General features: G+C 39.6%; 1 protein-coding gene across 7 annotated transcripts in view; it reads left to right on the top strand.

The window, feature by feature from the left end:
* The window catches only part of SEC24C (SEC24 homolog C, COPII coat complex component), a 35,548-nt gene that overhangs the window by 174 nt on the left and 16,168 nt on the right, over positions 1 to 19,206 (top strand). The window contains exons 1-8 of one of the 7 annotated variants that reach the window (XM_066324032.1): positions 6,308 to 6,473; positions 7,356 to 7,558; positions 10,873 to 10,959; positions 13,364 to 13,505; positions 14,375 to 14,553; positions 15,731 to 16,153; positions 17,467 to 17,597; positions 18,811 to 18,879. In XM_066324032.1, the coding sequence (XP_066180129.1) occupies positions 7,384 to 7,558; positions 10,873 to 10,959; positions 13,364 to 13,505; positions 14,375 to 14,553; positions 15,731 to 16,153; positions 17,467 to 17,597; positions 18,811 to 18,879 (1,206 nt within the window). In that variant the 5' untranslated portion in view covers positions 6,308 to 6,473; positions 7,356 to 7,383. Of the gene's footprint in view, positions 1 to 6,307; positions 6,474 to 7,355; positions 7,559 to 10,872; positions 10,960 to 13,363; positions 13,506 to 14,374; positions 14,554 to 15,730; positions 16,154 to 17,466; positions 17,598 to 18,810; positions 18,880 to 19,206 lie in introns of those variants that run through there. The other 6 variants (XM_066324031.1, XM_066324037.1, XM_066324038.1 and 3 more) reach the window with 6 other exon arrangements.

Raw genomic sequence — 19,206 nt, forward strand, 5'->3', positions numbered from 1 at the left:
CCCGAGGCGCCGCCGCAGCCGCCGCTTCCTCCTCCGCCGAGGCCCGGTGGCGCCCGGTCGGGTGACGCGTCGGGCCCACCGTGCTGCCGCCCCGGGAGGCTCCGCAGAGCCCCGGGGCTCCCCGGGACGTGCCCGGGCGGGAGCGTCCGCATCGCCCGCGGCCCGGCCGGTGCCGGCGGCCTGCGAGGCCGGGCCGGCTGTCGGCGGGGCCTGCGCTTGCGGTGCCTGGGCTGCCCCGAGAGAGCCGCCGGTGTCCCGCTGTGGTGCGGCGACACACGGCGGCTGCGAGTCCGGGCCGTCGGTCCGGCACCGAGAACCGAGTGCTGCTTTTTGGCCGGGGTGCGCCGCGAGTCAGATACCCCCCTCTGCAACCTCCCTAATCTCCTGTAATCCGCGGATCCTTCCCTGGCGTTTGTGCTGTGCTGTTCAAGCTTTCATTCATTCGAGCTTTGCAAACGATGGTCGTCCCTTGCGGAGATCCGGTGGCTGAGATTGGTCGGATTTGGTAGTAAAACTTAGTGGTTGCTTTTCTGTGGCTGTGAAAAAAGGAAGAAGAAAAGTATAAAAGTGTGGTCTTGAAAAGGTGGTTATGCAAGATGGGACTCTTGCTTTCCATGTAGATGGTGCTTTAAATGTGTTTAATTTTCTGTTGTTGGAATTTACTTTCACTCTTTCTGGGAAATGCTTTTGATGGAGTACGGTGAAGCTTAGTTTCCTTTACTGTTTTGTTGGTTTTTTGTTTTGTTTTGTTTTGGGTTTTTTGAATGTACTGATCTGTGAGAGAGACTGAAAAATCATCAAACTTAGCTGTAGTTGAATTTCTTTTTAAATTTACTGGATAAGGGAAGTTGTTGCTGAGTTGTGAGAGAATTGTTTACACCCCTGTCAGAAGTTATCCACAGAAATTAAAGTTTGTATTGTCATGGAAAATATAGGGTTTTTTTCAATTTGGTACTCAGTTGATTGTTAGCTGTTAATGTGATAATTCCTTTAAAATATTTCTAGATCCATTTCTGTTACAGGAGTGTGTAGTCAACTTTACCAAATGTCATAAGGAATGTTGGAAAGAAATCACTATCTGAGAGAGAACATGCAAATTCTTTTTTTGTGTGTTTTACAAGCAGTGTAAAATCACACCACTGAAATGGGCAGTGACTATGATTTTGTACTAAAGTATTTGCTCTTTAATAGGGAGTTTTCCTGAGTAAATTTAGGGAATTCTGGCTTTAATTTTTTTTTCTTTCCTTCAGTCTTCTCCTAGAGTAGGTGTTCCACTTATGGGACAGATAGAAATATATGTAACCTAAAATTTCCAAGCTTTCCTCTTTAAAGGAGACTTTCTTTCAATCACATATATATGCTCTGTGAAAACATAAACATGTCTATTAATTTTTTGTGGAACAGGTTCATGCTAATGGAACTACCCTTTTTGACTTGAAGCTGTGCCATTCAGGATTCTGTTATTGTTGTAGACAGGTTATGAAGGGTACATCAATATAAAGAATAATTGCTTCGTAATATGCTGTGACACTTCAGGTTCTAACTTCATGGCTGAAAGCTGACTTATAGCAGTGGACAGCTATTTAAGGGATTATTTCTTTGATGAGTGGTTTGATGCTTTACTTCTTTGAATGTTTTTTTCCTGCTATGGTAGGACTATGTTATCTTCTTGTAACACTTATTATCAGAAGGAGGGTCAAAAATCAAGGGGAGAATTGATGGTTGGCTAAGGAAGGGCAAGGTACAAAGAGTAACCAACAACAAGGTCTCTGCAGAAGAGAGGTGGATGTTTCTTTAGGTTTGAAAAGCTGTGTTAGGGATAAATTGTGAAGATAGAGCTTGTTTTTATATGTTCAGCAAGATTCATTGTTAACATAGGAAGTGCTAAAAGACGGTGCAAACTGGCAGTAGGTATTAGTAGGAAAAGCTAATTCTGACCTTTTTTTGTTTCCTGCAAGTGATGGAAATGGTGTAATGTGTATTCGTGCAGGGGAAGTCAGAGCTCAGAGATGACCAGTGTTACAATGTGTGTGAAAAAAACATGGTTTTTAGTCTTATTCTATGTATTCCCATTCCTCCTTTCTTCCTTCTGGCCTTTTCCCCAAATTTGAAGCTGCTCATGTAACTTTTTCTAATCAGTTATGCTTGTGCAAGATTTACAGAAATGATTCTGATTACGTCACTCATTGTAACGTATATGGAGGTAGCTGGGAAACAGAGAGATCTTTCACTGTGATTTTGCTGACACTGTATTGTCAGTGACTTTTACCTCCATGGGGTTGACCTCCAGAAGCCATGCTCATAGCAGAGCGTTTTTCAAATCTTTTCCTAGAGCTTTATTACAGTGATGGAGATGTGACTCAGTCCCACCAGGAGACTTGAGTCAACAAAGTATAAAAATGTTATTGAAATAGAAATCTGGTGGTGATGGCAGGGGTTGGAAGTAGTGGTAGTTTTAAGGCTAGGTCAAGACTAAGCTGGGGTTTTTAATATTCAGTTTTTAATTGCTTGCACTCTTGTAACTTCTATACTGGACCTTGTGTACTTGTACCTTGCCCAAGATGATGAATCAACCTAACAAAACAGGGTTAGTGTGGCCTTCTTTAGAAGAATATAAAAGTGATCACAGCTTAGATTCACTTTGAAAACTGTATCTTATACTTTTCATGAACCGTTAAAACAAATGATTCTGGCAGTAATTCAAAATGCATAGGTGAAGAAAATGCTACCTGTAACAAGCTGAGAATCTGCCCAGGCGGGAGGAGAGACTGCCACATACTGCAACCAGATTGGAGCTGATTCCAGTATCGCCATTAGGGTTGACTTGGACGAGTATGTGGGAAGTATTTGTTACCATGGCCTGCGAGCTTACAAATTAGTGGACAGTTTCTGACTTCTAGGACATGAGTTTCTTTTCCAGGATTTTCTATTTAAAAAAAAAAAAAAAAGCCAGTAATTTTTTATATCTGAAAAGAACCAAGTGTTCCATGAGTGCTTGTAGAAGACCTAGTCAAGCTGTCAATGAAACAAAAGCAAGGACATTTCCCTTTCCAAAGAGTGTTCTTAGCTCCAGAGTCTAGATCTTTGTAAGAATAGCAAAACCTTGCTGTTTCCAGACAGTTGCAGAATAGAAACATTAAAAGTACTGTAGGTAATATTCTGAATTACTGGTGCTCTCCTGCTATCCCATCTTTTGGAAATAGTTTTGATTTTTGTGTTAAATAGCTATATTTCTGTCAGTTTCAGGATAACTTGGGTGGCCACGTGGTTGTCTTGGGAGATTTTTTTGTTGTTGTAGATTTGGGGGCTTTTTTTTAAGTTTTCAGTCTTTTCAGAAGTTGAAACAAACTGGCTTTTTCTTTCTCTGGGGCCAGTAAAAAAGGCACTAGCATCTTTCTGAAGGAAAGTAATTTCGCTGTATGCCTTTCCTTTAGAATGTGAACAAGAACTGATGAGATCAAGCTTTTCAGTTTCAAAAGGGAGTAAACAGTGAATGCAGACTATAAAAAGTGATGAATATGAAGTTTTCAGTGATTTGGGAGATTTGCTTATGGAAACGAGCTCATATGAATCACTAGGTTTTTTTAAAGCATGTCATAAAAACTTCACTGTGGTCTGATTTATTTGGATGCTAAGTAATCTTGAAGCTATTGTAAAAATTTAGATATTCTACACCCCCTACATTATTCCTGTGTATTTTCCTCCCATCAGTTTATTACTGATCTTTGCTGGTTGTCTGTCTTGTACAACAACCTTCTGGTGTAATTGTAACTTTGTAACTGTGTTGATCAAAACTTCATGGTCAGCTGCTTTTGTATAGAACAGAAGATGGTATACAGTGACTGCTTCCTGCTTGGCAGGAAAATGATTATTTATGGTAATGACCATTTGTCATAGGATTTTTTTTCTCTAGCATCAGTCCTGCTTATTTGAGCTTTGTGTATGGTAACTGCTGAGTAGTAATATGATGTTCAACACCATGTTTGGCTTAGTTTTGGTAATGTGTTACTACCAGCAAAGGAATATCCTCAGCATTTTTATCCAGTGAAATGGCCTGTTATCTCTGTTTCTCCCTATCTGGTATATGTATTATTTCTGTCATTCTCCATACCCCAACCACCCTTCATGCCATAAGACAGAGCACAAAATTCTCCCTTTCTCCCATCTCTTCAAGTGACCATGTTCTAATTTACCCGGAGATGTTTTTTGAATGGAAACAAAATGCACGTTTCATACAAATAACTTGTACTGGGGAAGAGGGAAAACAGACTCACTCAGTGACAACTGTCTTCCACCTTCTCAGAGGCAAATAGTCTTGCCTTATGGTGTTTCACATCAGTGATGAGCAAATGGGCCACAAGCCTTATGTTCAGAGCAAGTTGGGAAGCAAAATAATGAAGCATCCTTGTCTGCAGCTTCAGCACTGGACTTGTTATTAAGTCTCCCTCCTTGAGCCTCTGCCAGCGTAGAGGCAAATGCTTGGGTTGTGGTGGAGATGAGCCTGTGCTGGCTGGCACATGGGCTAGCTGAAGGTCTAAGTTGTATCTGCCTTTCAGCTGAGGCATTGAGTTACAACCATCTTGTTCATGTAGCTACTTTTTCCACAAAAGTGTAGGAGATTATCTGAAAATTCTTTTTCTCAGTAAGATGTGCATTAAATCAGCTTGCCTCTCAGTTTTGGTGTTGTGGAGAGAGCAACCAGCTGACAGGTATCACCTGCTCAGGCAGGAAATACTGATTTGATGTGAGGGAGGGAAGGCTGAAAAGAGAATAGTAAAAGATCATCAGATAAGATCACTTTCTGAGTATATGGTCACAGCAGTAACTCAGAAGTGGTTTATAAAGGTTGTGCTTGAGTTCTTGTCCCACTGTGCTTTTGAAAAAGGAGAAAAAGCATGAAAGATTAATCTTCTGCCCTGTAGTAATTCCTAGTTTGAACATTAGATCTGTTCAGGGATTTCTGTAGGTCAAACTTGCGAAAAGTGTCTTAGTGGTTATAGCTCAGGAGTATCCTGTGGAGCACTGCTACTCTACAGCTCTTCCTGGAGCAGAGACCTGTTTGCAGGAGCAGTGACTAGAAGCCAGGTTCCTCATGTGCAATCCAATCAGCAGGAGTGGAAAGAAGAGAGCACAGCCCTCCTTCCTTGTCAGAAAGCCCTGCCCAGATATTCCAAGATGTGCAGGTAGGGGAGTCTTCTTGATGTGTTCTCCTTCCCTGCACTCCCTTTGCAGGAGGCACTCTCTTGCGTTTCTGTTTGTACAGAGCAGGAGGTGGCTGAGAGGAGGTCTGTGGTTGCAGTGTGGTGACACTGGTTGCCTGCCTGGGCAGTAAGAAGTTAACCTTTCGGGAAACGTGGGAAGGGAGCAGGTCCCAAAGTCCAGACTTCTTGGCCATGGTTGCTCAGGTTAGACTGTTTTGCAGAACTAAGTCAAAGGTGGTGTGGGGAACCAGAATTTTTAGAGATTACATGTTATAAACATGACAGCAAGAGAGTAATCATGTTTAAAACCACTGTGGGCTGATGAAAAAATTCTGTCATGCTCTTGTAAGCTATTGCAAATGACATGTTAACTTTCAAGAACAAATTACCTTTAAATATTTCAGAGGAGATATTTTCTAAACAAAAGCCCTCTCTTTGCCTTTATGTGGCTTGGAGAATAAAAATGTACAACTTCATTTATTTCCTTTCATAGATGTTTGAAATCTAATTTCAGAGTAAGTATTAGTAATCTTAGTATTGACATTTGTCATGTTTACTAGCTTTAGGAGGTTAAATGTAGTTTTTATGTTTTGTGCCAGGTTTTTTTTTTGTAAGTAATTAAATCCCTCTATTGTGATATTTGTACTTTCCTTTTATTGTATGTATTAAAGAATTTCTTCATGTGAATGATTGTTACAAAGCTGTAGTTCTTCCAGTAGCTTTGCTGTGTAACTGTGTCGTCAGTTGCTGAAATAATTCTTTGGCATCATATTTTTGGTAATGTGAAGAACTGACTGTAGAATTGTTTGATGTGTGCTACTCAGAGTGTAGGCAAACCAGCTTGGGACTTTGATACCTGATTGAGCTGCGTATTCCTGGTCAAGCTTTGCTTCTTGTGGCTGTTGCATCGCTGTTTTTTCCTCTGTGTTAAGATTTACTTTGTATCTTTAACACACAATTCCTCATAGAATTTGGAGAAAAATAGGAGAGCAACATTAGTTATTGATTTTACCTTTACTTTGCATTTTTTTATAAACTGATGTTTTTAGTAAATAATTTAACTGCCCTAAAAATGTTTCTTTAGTGTTGTGTAGGTTTTCTTAGCTGAAACCACTGAAGAGGATAACAGTGGCATGGAGTGTCCAAAGAAGTACAGGGCGTGCAAAATATTATTATGAGAAACACACCTTGAGGGAATCTCCTGCCCCTGAAGTAATCTCCTTGATTCTCCACAAATTAAAGGCACTGTGGGTTATCTGCCTGCTTGCTGTTGTAAGAATTGCCTGCTTGGTTTGGGGTCTTAGAATAACAGCTCTGCTTTTCTTGTTATAAAGCTAGTCTGTCTCTTTATACAGTTAGGGGAGTTGGGAATGTGTCTGTTGAGCAAGATTCCTTGCAGAAGTTTGCTAAGAAATGTCTCTCCTGTCTCTGACATTCTGTTTCAGGTGTTACACTTTGATATCATTCCTTTAGTTCCATCTTTGCCTGTAATTATTTTCCATTTTAAACACCTTTCCTAGGTGAAAATTTTGCTTTTGGAATATCTTTGTTTTCTGAAATGTATGTACATAGCAAGGACTTTGAATCATCTATTGCTAAAAAAAAAAAAAGGCTATATCCCCCTATGCTGGTCCTGTTCTAGATTCTAGCAGACACTTCAAGCAGCTGCCTTTGTGGATGGTGAAGCATGCTGCTTGTAACAAGATCAAGTGAACTAACACAAAGGTGACAGCTGAACTTGTTCAGTGTTATTGAAGTGTTATGTTAAGGAATCACTCATCTCTATCATGAAATCTGTTTTCTGTTGGTCTGATTCTGTGAGGTGGAAGTAGTTTGAAAGATCTCTCAGGAAGCTTGATAATAATCTGCTGTGGAATGGCAGATGATGGTATTTCTATCTAAGGTGATGATCACAGGTTAACCAGGATGAAATGCTAAGTTGATTAGAAAACATAGTTTCTGAAAATACTGTTTTAAATAGCTCTTGTAAAGCATTTATCTTACTTGAGAAAATGGCTGTGCAAGAGTAAGTTAGCATTCAAGTTTTAGCTTCCCAAGTATCTTAGGATCTCCCATTTATTTGAAAACAGTAGGGAAGCTGACCAGTTTGATTTTATATCTAATAAAAGTCGTTTTTCATGCCCTTTTTTGCAGGTGAGGTTAGTTTGGGGATGTGAATACAATGAGTGTAAACCAGCAAGCTCACACGGGGCCTCCTTACGGGCAACCTCAGCCTGGCTATCAGGGATACCAGCAGCCTGCCTACGGAGGACCGTCCTTGCCAGGGGTTCCTCAGTCGCAGTATGGAGCTTATAATGGGCCGATGCCGGGATACCAACAGCCAGTCCCTCCACAAGGTACTGCTCCCTCAATACTTCATGACTCATAACCTGTGAATTATGGTGTGCACCCAATTTTTGCTGTATACTTCCTATTGTAAGTGTTTGGGGTTTTGTGGTAGGATCTTTTTTTTCTCTGTTTCGAAGCAGAGAACCCCTTAAAACGTGGGAAGCTGGACAGGGCAACACAGATCCAACCAATATGGTTAACATACGTTCTCTGTTTTTTCTGTCTAAAATGGCAGGTTATATACACTTCAATATAGTTTACAATTACAAGTATTCTCTCATTGGTATACATAAGGAAAGCATAAGGAAAAATGCAAACAGACACTGTTTATCTCATTCTTAAGGTGGCTAAAATGTTCACACTACAAACTATACCTATTAATACCTAGAAAAACCACTGTCCCATGTTCATACCTTAACATAATTTCTAACTGCGCCACAGGCTTCACAGGCCTGAATCTGGGGCCCAGGCTGGGGTAGCTCAAACCTCAATCCAAATATAAATCATGCCCTTGCTCTCGGAGAAAGTCTGCTACACTGTGTAATTTTGCATGATGCTAAAAATCATGTTGTCCTATATTCTGAGGTTATTGTGCTGTTTTTTGTCCAGTATGGTAGGGCTTACTCTTCTTTTGGTAGGTCATAAAATTAACTTGTTGAGAAACAGCCCGCTTTTTTCTCTATGTCCATGTCCCTGTGTTACTGAAGCACCTGCTAGAAGAGTCTTCCTGATGAGATTTTGTTGAGAGGCAGCAGTTAGGGCCTGTAACAGATTTATAATTGAGACTGCCTTCCATTATTATATAGAAAGATCTGCACTCTGGCCTGAAAGATTAAGACATACATCTCTAGGTAGAAAGCATATTTGGAGCTATTTTCTCTAATGTCTTGAAATTCAATAAAAGTTTGTGGACATGTGGCAAGCTAATGTATTCCAGAGTGTCACTGGTTCTGCAGGATTAAGGATATCCCTTGTTATTTTTGTCTGTTAAAAAAAACAAAAGTAACTCAACTTGTGTTTTCCTGCTTTTTGAAGACAGGCTGACTTCAATAAAGAACTTTGTGAGTCTTGGTTTTCAAATACATGAATGGCTTTGGAAAATCAATTTGGAAAATGTCAAAATGACTTTGACATTTGAAATGTAGAGGAGAAAATACTACTGCTTTGAATGCAAGTATGTCTGCCTTTTCAGATCACAGGGATGCATTCAGGTCTGGTGAAATTAGCACATCATAAACTTAAAAATATTTATTTAGGTTTCAGGTGGGCATTCTAAGGTAATTAGGACTGTGCTGGTCATGTCAATAATTTCTGTACTATTCTCCCCTGCAAGTACATCTTCAATTTTCTGCAACTTCTTGAATTTTAACCTAGACTCAATAAGAAGGATAGAGCAATCAAAATGCTGCTAGTTGTCTTGAAACTAACAGAAGTGGGGGACTGAAATTTGGGTGCTGAATACACCATTGGATTTTTATCTAGAGTTAGTAGAGTAGCATAGTAAAAAATTTGAGTGTAGAGTGGTAAAGAATAGGTTATTCAAGTGCTCCATCTTCCTTTTCTGTGCTCAATCCTCTTCCTCCCATGCTCTCAATCTCTTTTAACTTTTAATCTGAGGGTTTTGAATTCCTGTGAAAGTGATGAAAATCATCTCTGAGCAGAGGAAAGAAACGCTGTTTCCTGGGAGAGCAGAGGCAGAGCTCAGCCACTGAGCGCTCTGTTTGACTGCGTGCTGTGGCCAGTGACTGAATCGTGGTTTCTGTCCAGTGGAAGGAATGGGGAGAAATTGGACTGGCTTCAGTGAGGGAAGGAAGGGGATTTGAGAAGAACAAAAATTACAACAGATTTGGAAAAGTTGCATCAGTGCAGCTATTTATAGAAAAGAGGTTTTAGCTGTTAGCAATGTGAAGATTGATTAGGGTGTTTGTGAAAAGAAACTGATGAACATCTTCTATCAGATGCTTCAGGAATTTTCAGACTTCACAAGCCTGAAAAGCATTGCTTTTTAAGGGAATTACCTTTTTTCTTCTAGATTATTTTTGGTTTGCCTTTTTAAGTTTTGGGACAGCTCAGTAAGGACATACCTAGATACTTTGGTAACGTTCATATAAATTTAAGCAGATTAAAAATGCAGATTTTGTGGCAGTAATGATTGAAAGGTGGTGTGACACGGAGGGCAGCAAGATGGTGTCATTTGAACAATAAAACTGTATTCCACTGCTCAAGTAGTGTCTCATGTACTTTATTGTTATTATCAGGCAAAGGCCATCCACAGTTTGTGGGGATTTTTTTCCATCTTTTTTTCTGAAGCGATAATTTCTTGACTTAGCAGACTGTACTAAGGAAATCTCAGTTGTCAGGCTGTGCGTTTTGGATAGCTGTTTAGGATTCCTATCTTCAGAAGAAAGAAATGTAAAATTCAGAGCCTTACACAACAGCCAGAGGCTGACCTGTCAGTGGCTGCTGAGTATGAAATCCCTGTGGCAGGGGAGTCAAGTGAACAACACATTATCAGAGACAGCAGACAGATGATAGTAAAAATAGTGACAGCTATCCTTTCTGCCACCACCTCCAACACATGGTGTTTACTGGAAGTCTTTGTGGCAAGACCTATTGGAGCTGCATAATATAGAGGAGAGAGAATTAATTTCAGAGACAGGAATTCAGGAAACATTGAGGGGTAAAGGGAAAACTGCCAGTGTTTTTCTGTAGTTTCAAAGTAGTTGTCTTAGGGATTTATATTTAAAATAACAGTGAAATTATGTGGAGGACTGAGTGGAGAAATGTTGAGGGCTGGTGCCATCCTTAGTCAGGGAGTGTTTATGTGATTTATTGACAAACCCTGGCTCTAACTAAGTGGAATCATGGGACTACCATGGCAGTGATGATAGTCTTTCTGAGGACCAGAAGTGGAGTGCTGTGGTGCTAGCTGAAAATAGCTGCTTCTTGCTTTGAGGATATTGAAAGAAGCAGGACGATTTTGCCCCAGTCTTTTAGTCAGTCTGTTGCTTTCCTTCAGATGAAGTCATGCAGTTGAAGGTGCAAACACAATTATCTGAATACCAGTAACAATTATGCTGTAGATCATTTTACGTAGGTTTGCTTTATGAAAATGTTAACACTTGTATTAGTGTAAAGACTACTTTTGTAATATGTTGTGCATGGTAGAAGAGAGGGAGTATAGCTTAAGGAACAAGGTGGTAGATCACACGCATTTTTTGTATGAGATATTTTCTGGACTGCAGACTGTTCTCACCCTTGGGAAGGCTGCCTCTCAGTGCTTTCTCTCAGGCTTGATTTACTGGTGTATTCTGTCTTCCAGGTTACTTTCCTTCCTTGGGGTTTCCTTCGAAGGGCTCTCCTGTATCTCTCAACTCTGACACTTCTTCTCTTGCACCTAATTTCATAGGTAAATGGTGTCCTTTTTGTGGGAGGGTTTGTGCTGTGTCACTTCTTTTGTGCTAAGTTCTCATTTAGTATGGATACTTTTCTCAAAGCTTGGGTACCTGGTTGTTCAGGCAGAGGTGGGTGGAACATTTCCCAATCTATTTGTAGGCCACATTCCAGAAGCATAAATAGGATATGAAGAAATAACCCTAGTAGAAATCCCTTATGCATGCAGATTCATAGATAAAACTTGACTTATGACTAATGTTTTCTGAAGTCTGATTTCAAAACCTGAATTGACCCATTCAGATTCTGTCAGGTACAATCCTTAGTTTAATGGAACTCAGTCTCACCCTTGAGTGGGAAGGTGAGGTTTGAAATGATAGCATTGCAAAGAAGTGAAAAATCTCTGCAAACCACCAGGAGATTGTTACTGGAAGTCATGAGATTTGTGTAGCTTTATGCTTTCGTTTAAGGGAAAAAAACCAAATTTTTAACTTCCTTGACTATGCTTAGAATCCAAATATACATTGGGAATAATTACTTTTCCAAAAGCTGTGACTTGAAGAAGGAAATATCTTTTCACAACTAGCAATCAAAATGTAAGAATTAGAAATGCTGCAAGAAACCATATTGTACTTTTCCTTTTTTTTGAACTAGTGGTATTTTGGAAGAGCTATTTCTGGAGGTGTCAATTTGTTTAGAAGATTAGGGTGTCAGAAGACAACCATACAGGCTCAGGGCTTTGAGGAAAATCACAGACATTTCCCTTTTTGGTGTGAGCTACCTCCATTTTGAGGTCGATAATGAGTAAGAACATCGCAAAGATATTGAGGATATGTCAAGAATAATTAATCTTAGCCTAACAAACCACTAGATACCTATACCTGTTCCAGTGAATTCTTTTTCAAGGACTGTTTGAACAGACTGTTCTAGGGGTGACAGAAGTATATTTGTAATGAGAACTAGAAAAAAAATACTTACAAAGCTTTTTTTGAGGTAAGCACATATTTGTCAAATGGTATGCTTGTTAATTTGGGGGTGGAGGAATTTAACTTAACGTATATTAAAAAAGTGTGTAGGGTCCCTCCAGAAATTGAAATAAGTATGCCTTCAAAGGCAAAAGATAAGAAGGCCAAACAGTTTACATGTACTAGCAAAGGAAAGGCACTGGAAAATAGATGTGAGGTATCACAGAAAAAATTCAAAAGAAATCACATGCAAATGGAGATCAGGAAATGCTTAGCCAGAGGAACTGTAAGATGAAGGTGCTGTAACAGTAGTTCAGAAAAGACAAGATTAATGAGATGAAAGTATATAAAAATAATAAATGTCTCTAGGAGTAATTAAATTCTGTCTCAAAATGAAGAACAGGAGAAAGTTTAGTAATAAAGAAAACCAAGAAGTTATCAGTTATTCATACAAGTTAATTCCTTCCTCGACTTCACGTCCCCAGGTTTGCTAAGAATTGGATGTAGCAGATAAGATGAAATGCATGAGTTGAAACCTCATGCTTTAGGGTATAAATTATACTGTAGAATTGAGAAATAGCTCCCCTTAATTCCTAATTTGTAATGAGTCTTCACAAGAAGGTTTCAGAATCCCTTTGAAACTTGCCATGCCGCTGTCAGTGTGACACAGTGCGTATGTGTGGGCGTGGTCTCATGGGGCACTTTTAGTCATCTGTGCTTAATGATACCCCCTATGGGAAATAGGTTCCCTTGTGGTTAACAGGCATGGTCATACAGTTGTTCTAATTACCAGCATTGCTAATGTAGTATTATTAAAAGAGAAGTTTATATTCTCTTTTTTGGAAGTAAAAACTGCAGTTGGTCTGCTGGTATTGTACCCAACATTTTGTGGTCTGTGGAAAGACTGGTTCTGAGGCAAATATATTTGGGCTGAACCAGCTCAGTATAAAGAGGGGAAAGTATTTGTTAGCCTCCAAGCTTGAGAGGCTGGAAAGGACAGTCTGTGATGGCCCCCATTATCTTATATATAAATGCAGTAAGTCATGTAAATTTTGAAAACAGAATCTTCTTGCATAGCCTGCTTACCTTTGAGGAAGGGAAAACTGACCTGAAAAAACTATAAGGAGCATTAGATTCCACTGAATACTCTTGGTTTAGATAAAAATAATTGGACTTGGAGGGGAAAGAATTCAGTACATTACTGACAAAATAATTTTTCTCCTTCATAAAAGATGAAGTTGACTTTTGAAGGCCTTCCACAACAAATAGTTCCTGCTTAATCTGTGTGGAGATGGTAACTAGTGACACTGGCTAAAAATATTTGTGCGTAAATTATTTGTTGCTCATGGAGTACTGTTACAGCAATTCTGCCCTTGAATTTTTCATGGTAGTTGGTTCAAGCCCTTGTTTCTATAATTTGTGATATTTTAGATTTTTTTTTCCTTGTGTTTGTAGGTTCATTAAGAGCCCCGCCAACATCTGGAGCTCCCCCTCCAGCCTCTGGAGCGTCTCATCCTTCTGGGCACTTGGCATACAGTCAGTTTGAACATGGAGATGTGCAGAATGGAATTCCAGCCTCAGCAGCCCCCATGCAGAGGTGCATACGAGAAGAGCGAATTGTAACAAAATCCCACCTTGGTAGACTTGTGCTTGGTCTACTCTTTTTAGATCTAAATCAGGCTAAGTACTTCTGGGTTTTGTGGTGGATATTGACTTTTTTCATTACTTTGTTTTTACTTCGGAGCAATGTTTTGCAGCGGAGATATTCATTAAACAGTGAGTAGATCTGGAGATGAAAAACTCGTGAAAGGATGTGAGCAGTCACTTTCATCAGTGACTGATAAAAACGTCTTCTCCTCCTAAGACATTCTTTGTGGTGTTCGTTATCCCTAAAAAAAATAAATCCGTTGCATCCATACAACTGTAGTATGTGTTCCTCAGCAGTGTGAAATTATCTCTGGAGCATCTGGCAGCCTTTACTGAATAATTTCTTAGCAATGATTCTGGGCTCTCTTCTGTCCCTTCTGGATCCCTGAGTTATTGTCATCTAAGGCTCTTTATCATCTTTTCCAGAGAGATACTGCCATAACCTCTGTGGTGAAAGTGGCAATAGTCCTGGAGCATTTGGATGTTTTCAGTGGTAGAACATTCCTACCTGGCTGTGCAGCCCTTACTGTAGACTCTATGTAGCATTTCTGATTTGTTGTGATAACTGAAATGGAATTAACAAAAATACAGAATACAGTATTTTAAGAGCTAATAGATTTATTTTTTTGTTTGTTTTGTGAAAGGGACTCAAATACATGGAGAATATGTAATTATTTTTCCAAAACTGAGCTATGGTGTTTCATGTAAATATCTGAGACCCAGATAGTGTTTATGTGCTAGAACAATTTTAAAAGGCACAGAGAATTGTAACATCTTCTATAATGAGGAATCAGTTCAGTTTGTCATCTTCCCTCTCAGGCCACCTGCTTCTCAGCCGTTTCTGCCAGGCTCAGCACCCACGCCTGTCAGCCAGATATCTACGTTCCAGCAATACGGGCCCCCCCCAGCCAGTGTGCAGCAGCTCAGGAATCACATGGCAGGGATGACAATTGGCTCTACTGCAGCCTCTGCTCCTCCCCCAGCTGGACTGGGCTATGGTAAGGTTTCCTGGCTACAGGAGTATGCTATTGATTTTTATTTTTGCTGGTGATTTCATGAAAGATTTTTTCTTGTCAGTGATTCTTTGCCATATGGTTATGGGAATTCTCTAGGTGTTGACATCTGCCATAGTAAACAGTAGTTTTCTTAACTAATAAGGTCATAATTGGGGAAAACAGATCTGAGACAGTTGTTGAGGACAGTGCTGGCACTGATGGACATGAATAAAAAAGGAGAGTAACAACATTGGTGCTCGACTAGGTAGCCCCATTAAAAAAAAAAAAAAAAAAAGGGGCCCTGTAAATCTGTAAATGTAAATCTGGAAGGGTTGAAAATACTCTGAATGATTGTGTGTAAGGTTCTGCTGGAAGTCAAGACGACACTTAAACAGTACAAACTGAATTAACAGTAGAAACTGAATTTAGATACTTTGTTCTGTGGTATTAGTTCTACAGTCTCATTGCTGTAGATTAGGGGACTTTTTAAATTGAAGACTGATGTTTTGTCTTTATTGTGTGTCAGCTGGTCTGACTATTTAAAAATCGTTTTACTGAAGCACTTTTTAACAATCATCTCTTAAGACAGATTTTATAGGAAAATTAGAAGTAGGTAGGGGATACAGATTTCCTTGGCATTTTGGCAGCTTGTTTGTCAAAAACTATTCTCAGAAATAGTACAATGCTATATGTGAATTGTGCTAGCTTTATGCTATTAAAACCACAAAGCTCAAACCCATTCCTGATCTACAGACTCCAACTGAGTGTGTAGTTTAAGCCAGAAACTTAGTTCAAGAAATGTATAGACTTGTGATGGTTCATGTTTCACATATTCCTAGCTTTGCCCCTTTTTTTCTGGCCCTGAAATGTATTATATCCTGAAATGTATTCTGATTACGTAAAATAAGCAGCTCAGACTCTGAAGGAGAAGGCAGTGAAAGAACTACTGAGTTTCAGATCCCCTGAAGGAATTTCAGCTCTTTGATCAGTCTAGGAGAATGGTCACTTAGGATTTGTCCCTGCTAGTACTGGTAAGTTCATATGAAGATGAGAAAGTGGTAGATTTACTCAGGTGATTGGGGCGCAAATGGGTTTTTCTTGCATCTTATCTTCAGGACAGAAGAAAATGATTTTATATCTTTTTTTTTCTTACCGGGTGCCCCGACATCGGTTCCCCCAGTCTCAGGAAGCTTTAGTGCAACAGGATCTGGTCTCCACACACCTTACAGTGCAAGCCAAGGAGCCCCTCCTGCCACTGTGTCTGAGGGTCTTCCTTTGACACAGCCTCCGTTTCCTGGTCACACAGTATCAACTCAGCGCCTGCCTACTCAAGTTCCTGGTTTTACCCCACCTCCTCCTTCTACAGGGGTTGGACCTTCCTCTTACCCTCCTACCACAGCTGCTCCAAGGCCACCTGCCATGCCAGGCCCACCACTGCCTGGGCAGACAGTTGCTGGACCACCATCATCCCAGCCTAATCATGTATCCTCACCACCTCCATCAACTATGGCAGGGCTGCACCCTGGGCCTCCCATGAGTGGTCTTCATGGACCACCTCCTCCCACTCATCCTCCTCAGCCAGGATACCCAATGCAGCAGAATGGTGAGTATTCCTAGCATAGGAATTTTAAGTTATGTATTCTCTGTGTGCTGCAAACCGAGAACTAAATTTCACGTTGTCATTTGTGGACTCCTGGCTGCACGTTAGAACTTCCCTCTTGTTTCCCTGTGCTCATGTCTGAGATAATACCAGATGTCATTCTGAGATATTTTATAATACAGGTTTTAATCAGATTAATGTAACTAAAGGAATTCTAGCATACTTGGCCAAAAAAGTGTTTAGCAATTAGTGTCATAATACTATCAGAATTTGTGATCAGAATTTTATTATGGACTCTTAATTTGATGTCTGCAACCTCCCCTGCTCAAAAATAGACATCAGAAATACTGAAAAGCCTTATTTTATATTTTTTAAATTTGTGGACACTGTGTATATGCCATATGTTTGAAAGGAGTTGTTAAACATTGAAACAGGAGTTGCTATGTTTTCTCCTTTAATTTGCATAACTGTATTTTTCTCCCTTGTAGGAGCTTGCACATCTTAAGTAAACTTAAAAGTAAGACCAGTTAAACTGTCTGAATTAAAACCAGTATGGGCTGATTTTTAATCAATAACGCTTACAGATAGCTGGGATAAAGTAATCATGTGCAAATGTTAGGACTGAGAATCCCATCCCCCATGCAGCTTTGCACAGCTGGACAGGTAAATTACTTAAAAATATCTGTTCAAATTCCTATGAACTGTAAAAATACTAACAGGTTGAATCATGCTGTTACTCTGTAAGTGACTGGAATTGTCTAAAATAATATAAAATAGCTTCTGGTAGTTACAAAGCAAAAGAGAAAATCACATATTAGCCTATTACTTTAATTTCAAACAAGCCAAAACTGCCCAAGGGAGCTCCTTGCATATCTTTAATTTGAAGAATTAGGGATCTTGCACTAGCTTCTTTGGCTGTTCTGTGTGCACTTTCCATTAGACTGTTCTGCAGGTAAATGCTCATAGTGCATGATCTTAATGTGCATTGTAGCCAACAATTACAAGCTCTAAAATTATTTACAGTAGTGTGCTGGTTTAAGCTGAGGTAGAGCTAATAGAGGTGAGACTAAAAACCTGTTTCCTTAAGTCTAGTTTTGAGGAATGTATCTATCAGTTTACTGGATTGTTGGTAGAGATGTACCAGTCTCTCCTGAAACACTGTGATTAATATGTTTAATCATAATTAATTGAAAAGCACATGACTTTATTTTTCTTGATTTTTTTTTTTAAATAATGGCAGGAAATGTGGCAAGTACCAAATGAAGAAATGTCTAGTATTAAGCCACTGTTTGATTTTATGTTCTTTTCTTGTTAAGGTTCCTTTGGACAGATGAGAGGTCCCCAGCCAAACTATGGAGGAGCCTATCCAGGAGCACCAAATTATGGAAGTCCACCTGGACCACCACCTCCACCAAAACGTTTGGATCCAGATTCCATTCCTAGCCCTGTAAGCTTACTTACAGTTCTTACTGTTCTTACCAGTGTCAACTCTTCCATAGTGTCCTTACATAAAATAATTGACAAAGACCAAAGCTGAAAACAAGTTTTTCTTTCCAGGGAGCATCAGTGTGTTTTCCTGCTTATATTTCTCTCTTCTACCCACCTTCAGTTTTCTGTGATGAATAAGCCCAGAGGCAGTATTTTTCTTGGTGACTAAAGAAAGGCACTGCATATGGAAATCACTGCTCTAATTCCTCAGGTCTTTTTCTGTATTGTGTTATCATTTGAGAATCCTTCAGGGCTTTGATTAAACTTGTTTCTCCATTTCTGGATTCTTGCATAATGACTTTCCAAGGTGAACTAATTTCAGATTTTGAGGTGACAGTCTGTGAACTGTGTGATATATGTTTAAAGTATGGTTAGTAGGAGGTGATTGTAGTGCTTTTCCTATAATCTGTCAAAAAGCTATTGGGTCATGAAGCCATGATGCTACATCAGTCAAATATGGACAGCTTCTCAAACTGGGATTTGAGTCTTTGAGTGGAGGTTCTGAGACTGGATAAGCAGTTATGTGTAATGGTTAGCAATGATGAGTAATGCTAAGCCTGGTGGTGTTATTGCCACTAGTCTACTGTGCTGTTCCTTCCGCTGCTCTTGATGCTCTTTCTGTACTTCAAAACTGTGAAAATAATGTAGTCTTGAATTAGATCAGAACTGACGTTATTCAGAAGATGCTTCTATTTAAAAAGATTGCCTGTTTAGATTCCAGTAATAAAGCTCACTAGTGTATATTTTTCATAGAATGTTAGTCTTTAATTGCTTGTTTGCCTCTTTTCTCTTCCACTAAATGAAATCTCAAATGACTTGTGTGAGTTGCTATCGTGTTAGCATGTTCTTAAAGCATAAATCCTCAGTTTCTAACCAAAATGAGGTTAGAGGTGAGCCACTGCCTCCATTAGCAAGGTGTTCAGAGCCAAGCCCAATATCCTGGCAAGACTGGTTTTGGGATCAGTGTATGCTGCAGAAGCTGATGTGTCCTATTGCATGAACCAGAATCTAAATGTATCTAATTTCAGTGCTACAGGTTTGGGTAGAGAGAAGTAACAGTTACTTTTTGGTTTATTATTCTCTTTTCTTTTTTTTTTTTTTCTTTTTTTTTTTTCCTCTTTTTTTTCCTCTTCTTTTGGTGGCACTCTTTATTTCTTATTTTTTTAAAAAAGCAACTTAATGAGCTGCCACCCCAACAGAAACCCAGGCACAGAATAGACCCAGATGCAATTCCTAGTCCAGTAAGTGCTGTATATATGTCAATTGTAGTCTGTGTGTTGGTGACCCTCTGTGCATGCCTGAAACCTGAACTTCACCTTGCTAACCCTCCATCATTAATCTTTTACCCTTTCCTTGCTGTCTTCTGCTTGCCTTATCAAAATGAGTAACACTACACCACATGAGGTTGTTAAAATCTTCTGTGATGAATGGTGAGGCAATAGAAAGCAGTGTTTCAGAAACAGATCATGAAGAATGTCTCCCCTTCACTTTGTCTGATTTTTAGGATATTGCTTCATCAGATTCTAGCTGGCATTTTCACACTATTGCCCATACAATATGTGTCTCAT

This window comes from Sylvia atricapilla, chromosome 8 (genome assembly GCF_009819655.1).
Source record: "Sylvia atricapilla isolate bSylAtr1 chromosome 8, bSylAtr1.pri, whole genome shotgun sequence".
NCBI classification, from domain to species: Eukaryota; Metazoa; Chordata; class Aves; order Passeriformes; family Sylviidae; genus Sylvia; species Sylvia atricapilla.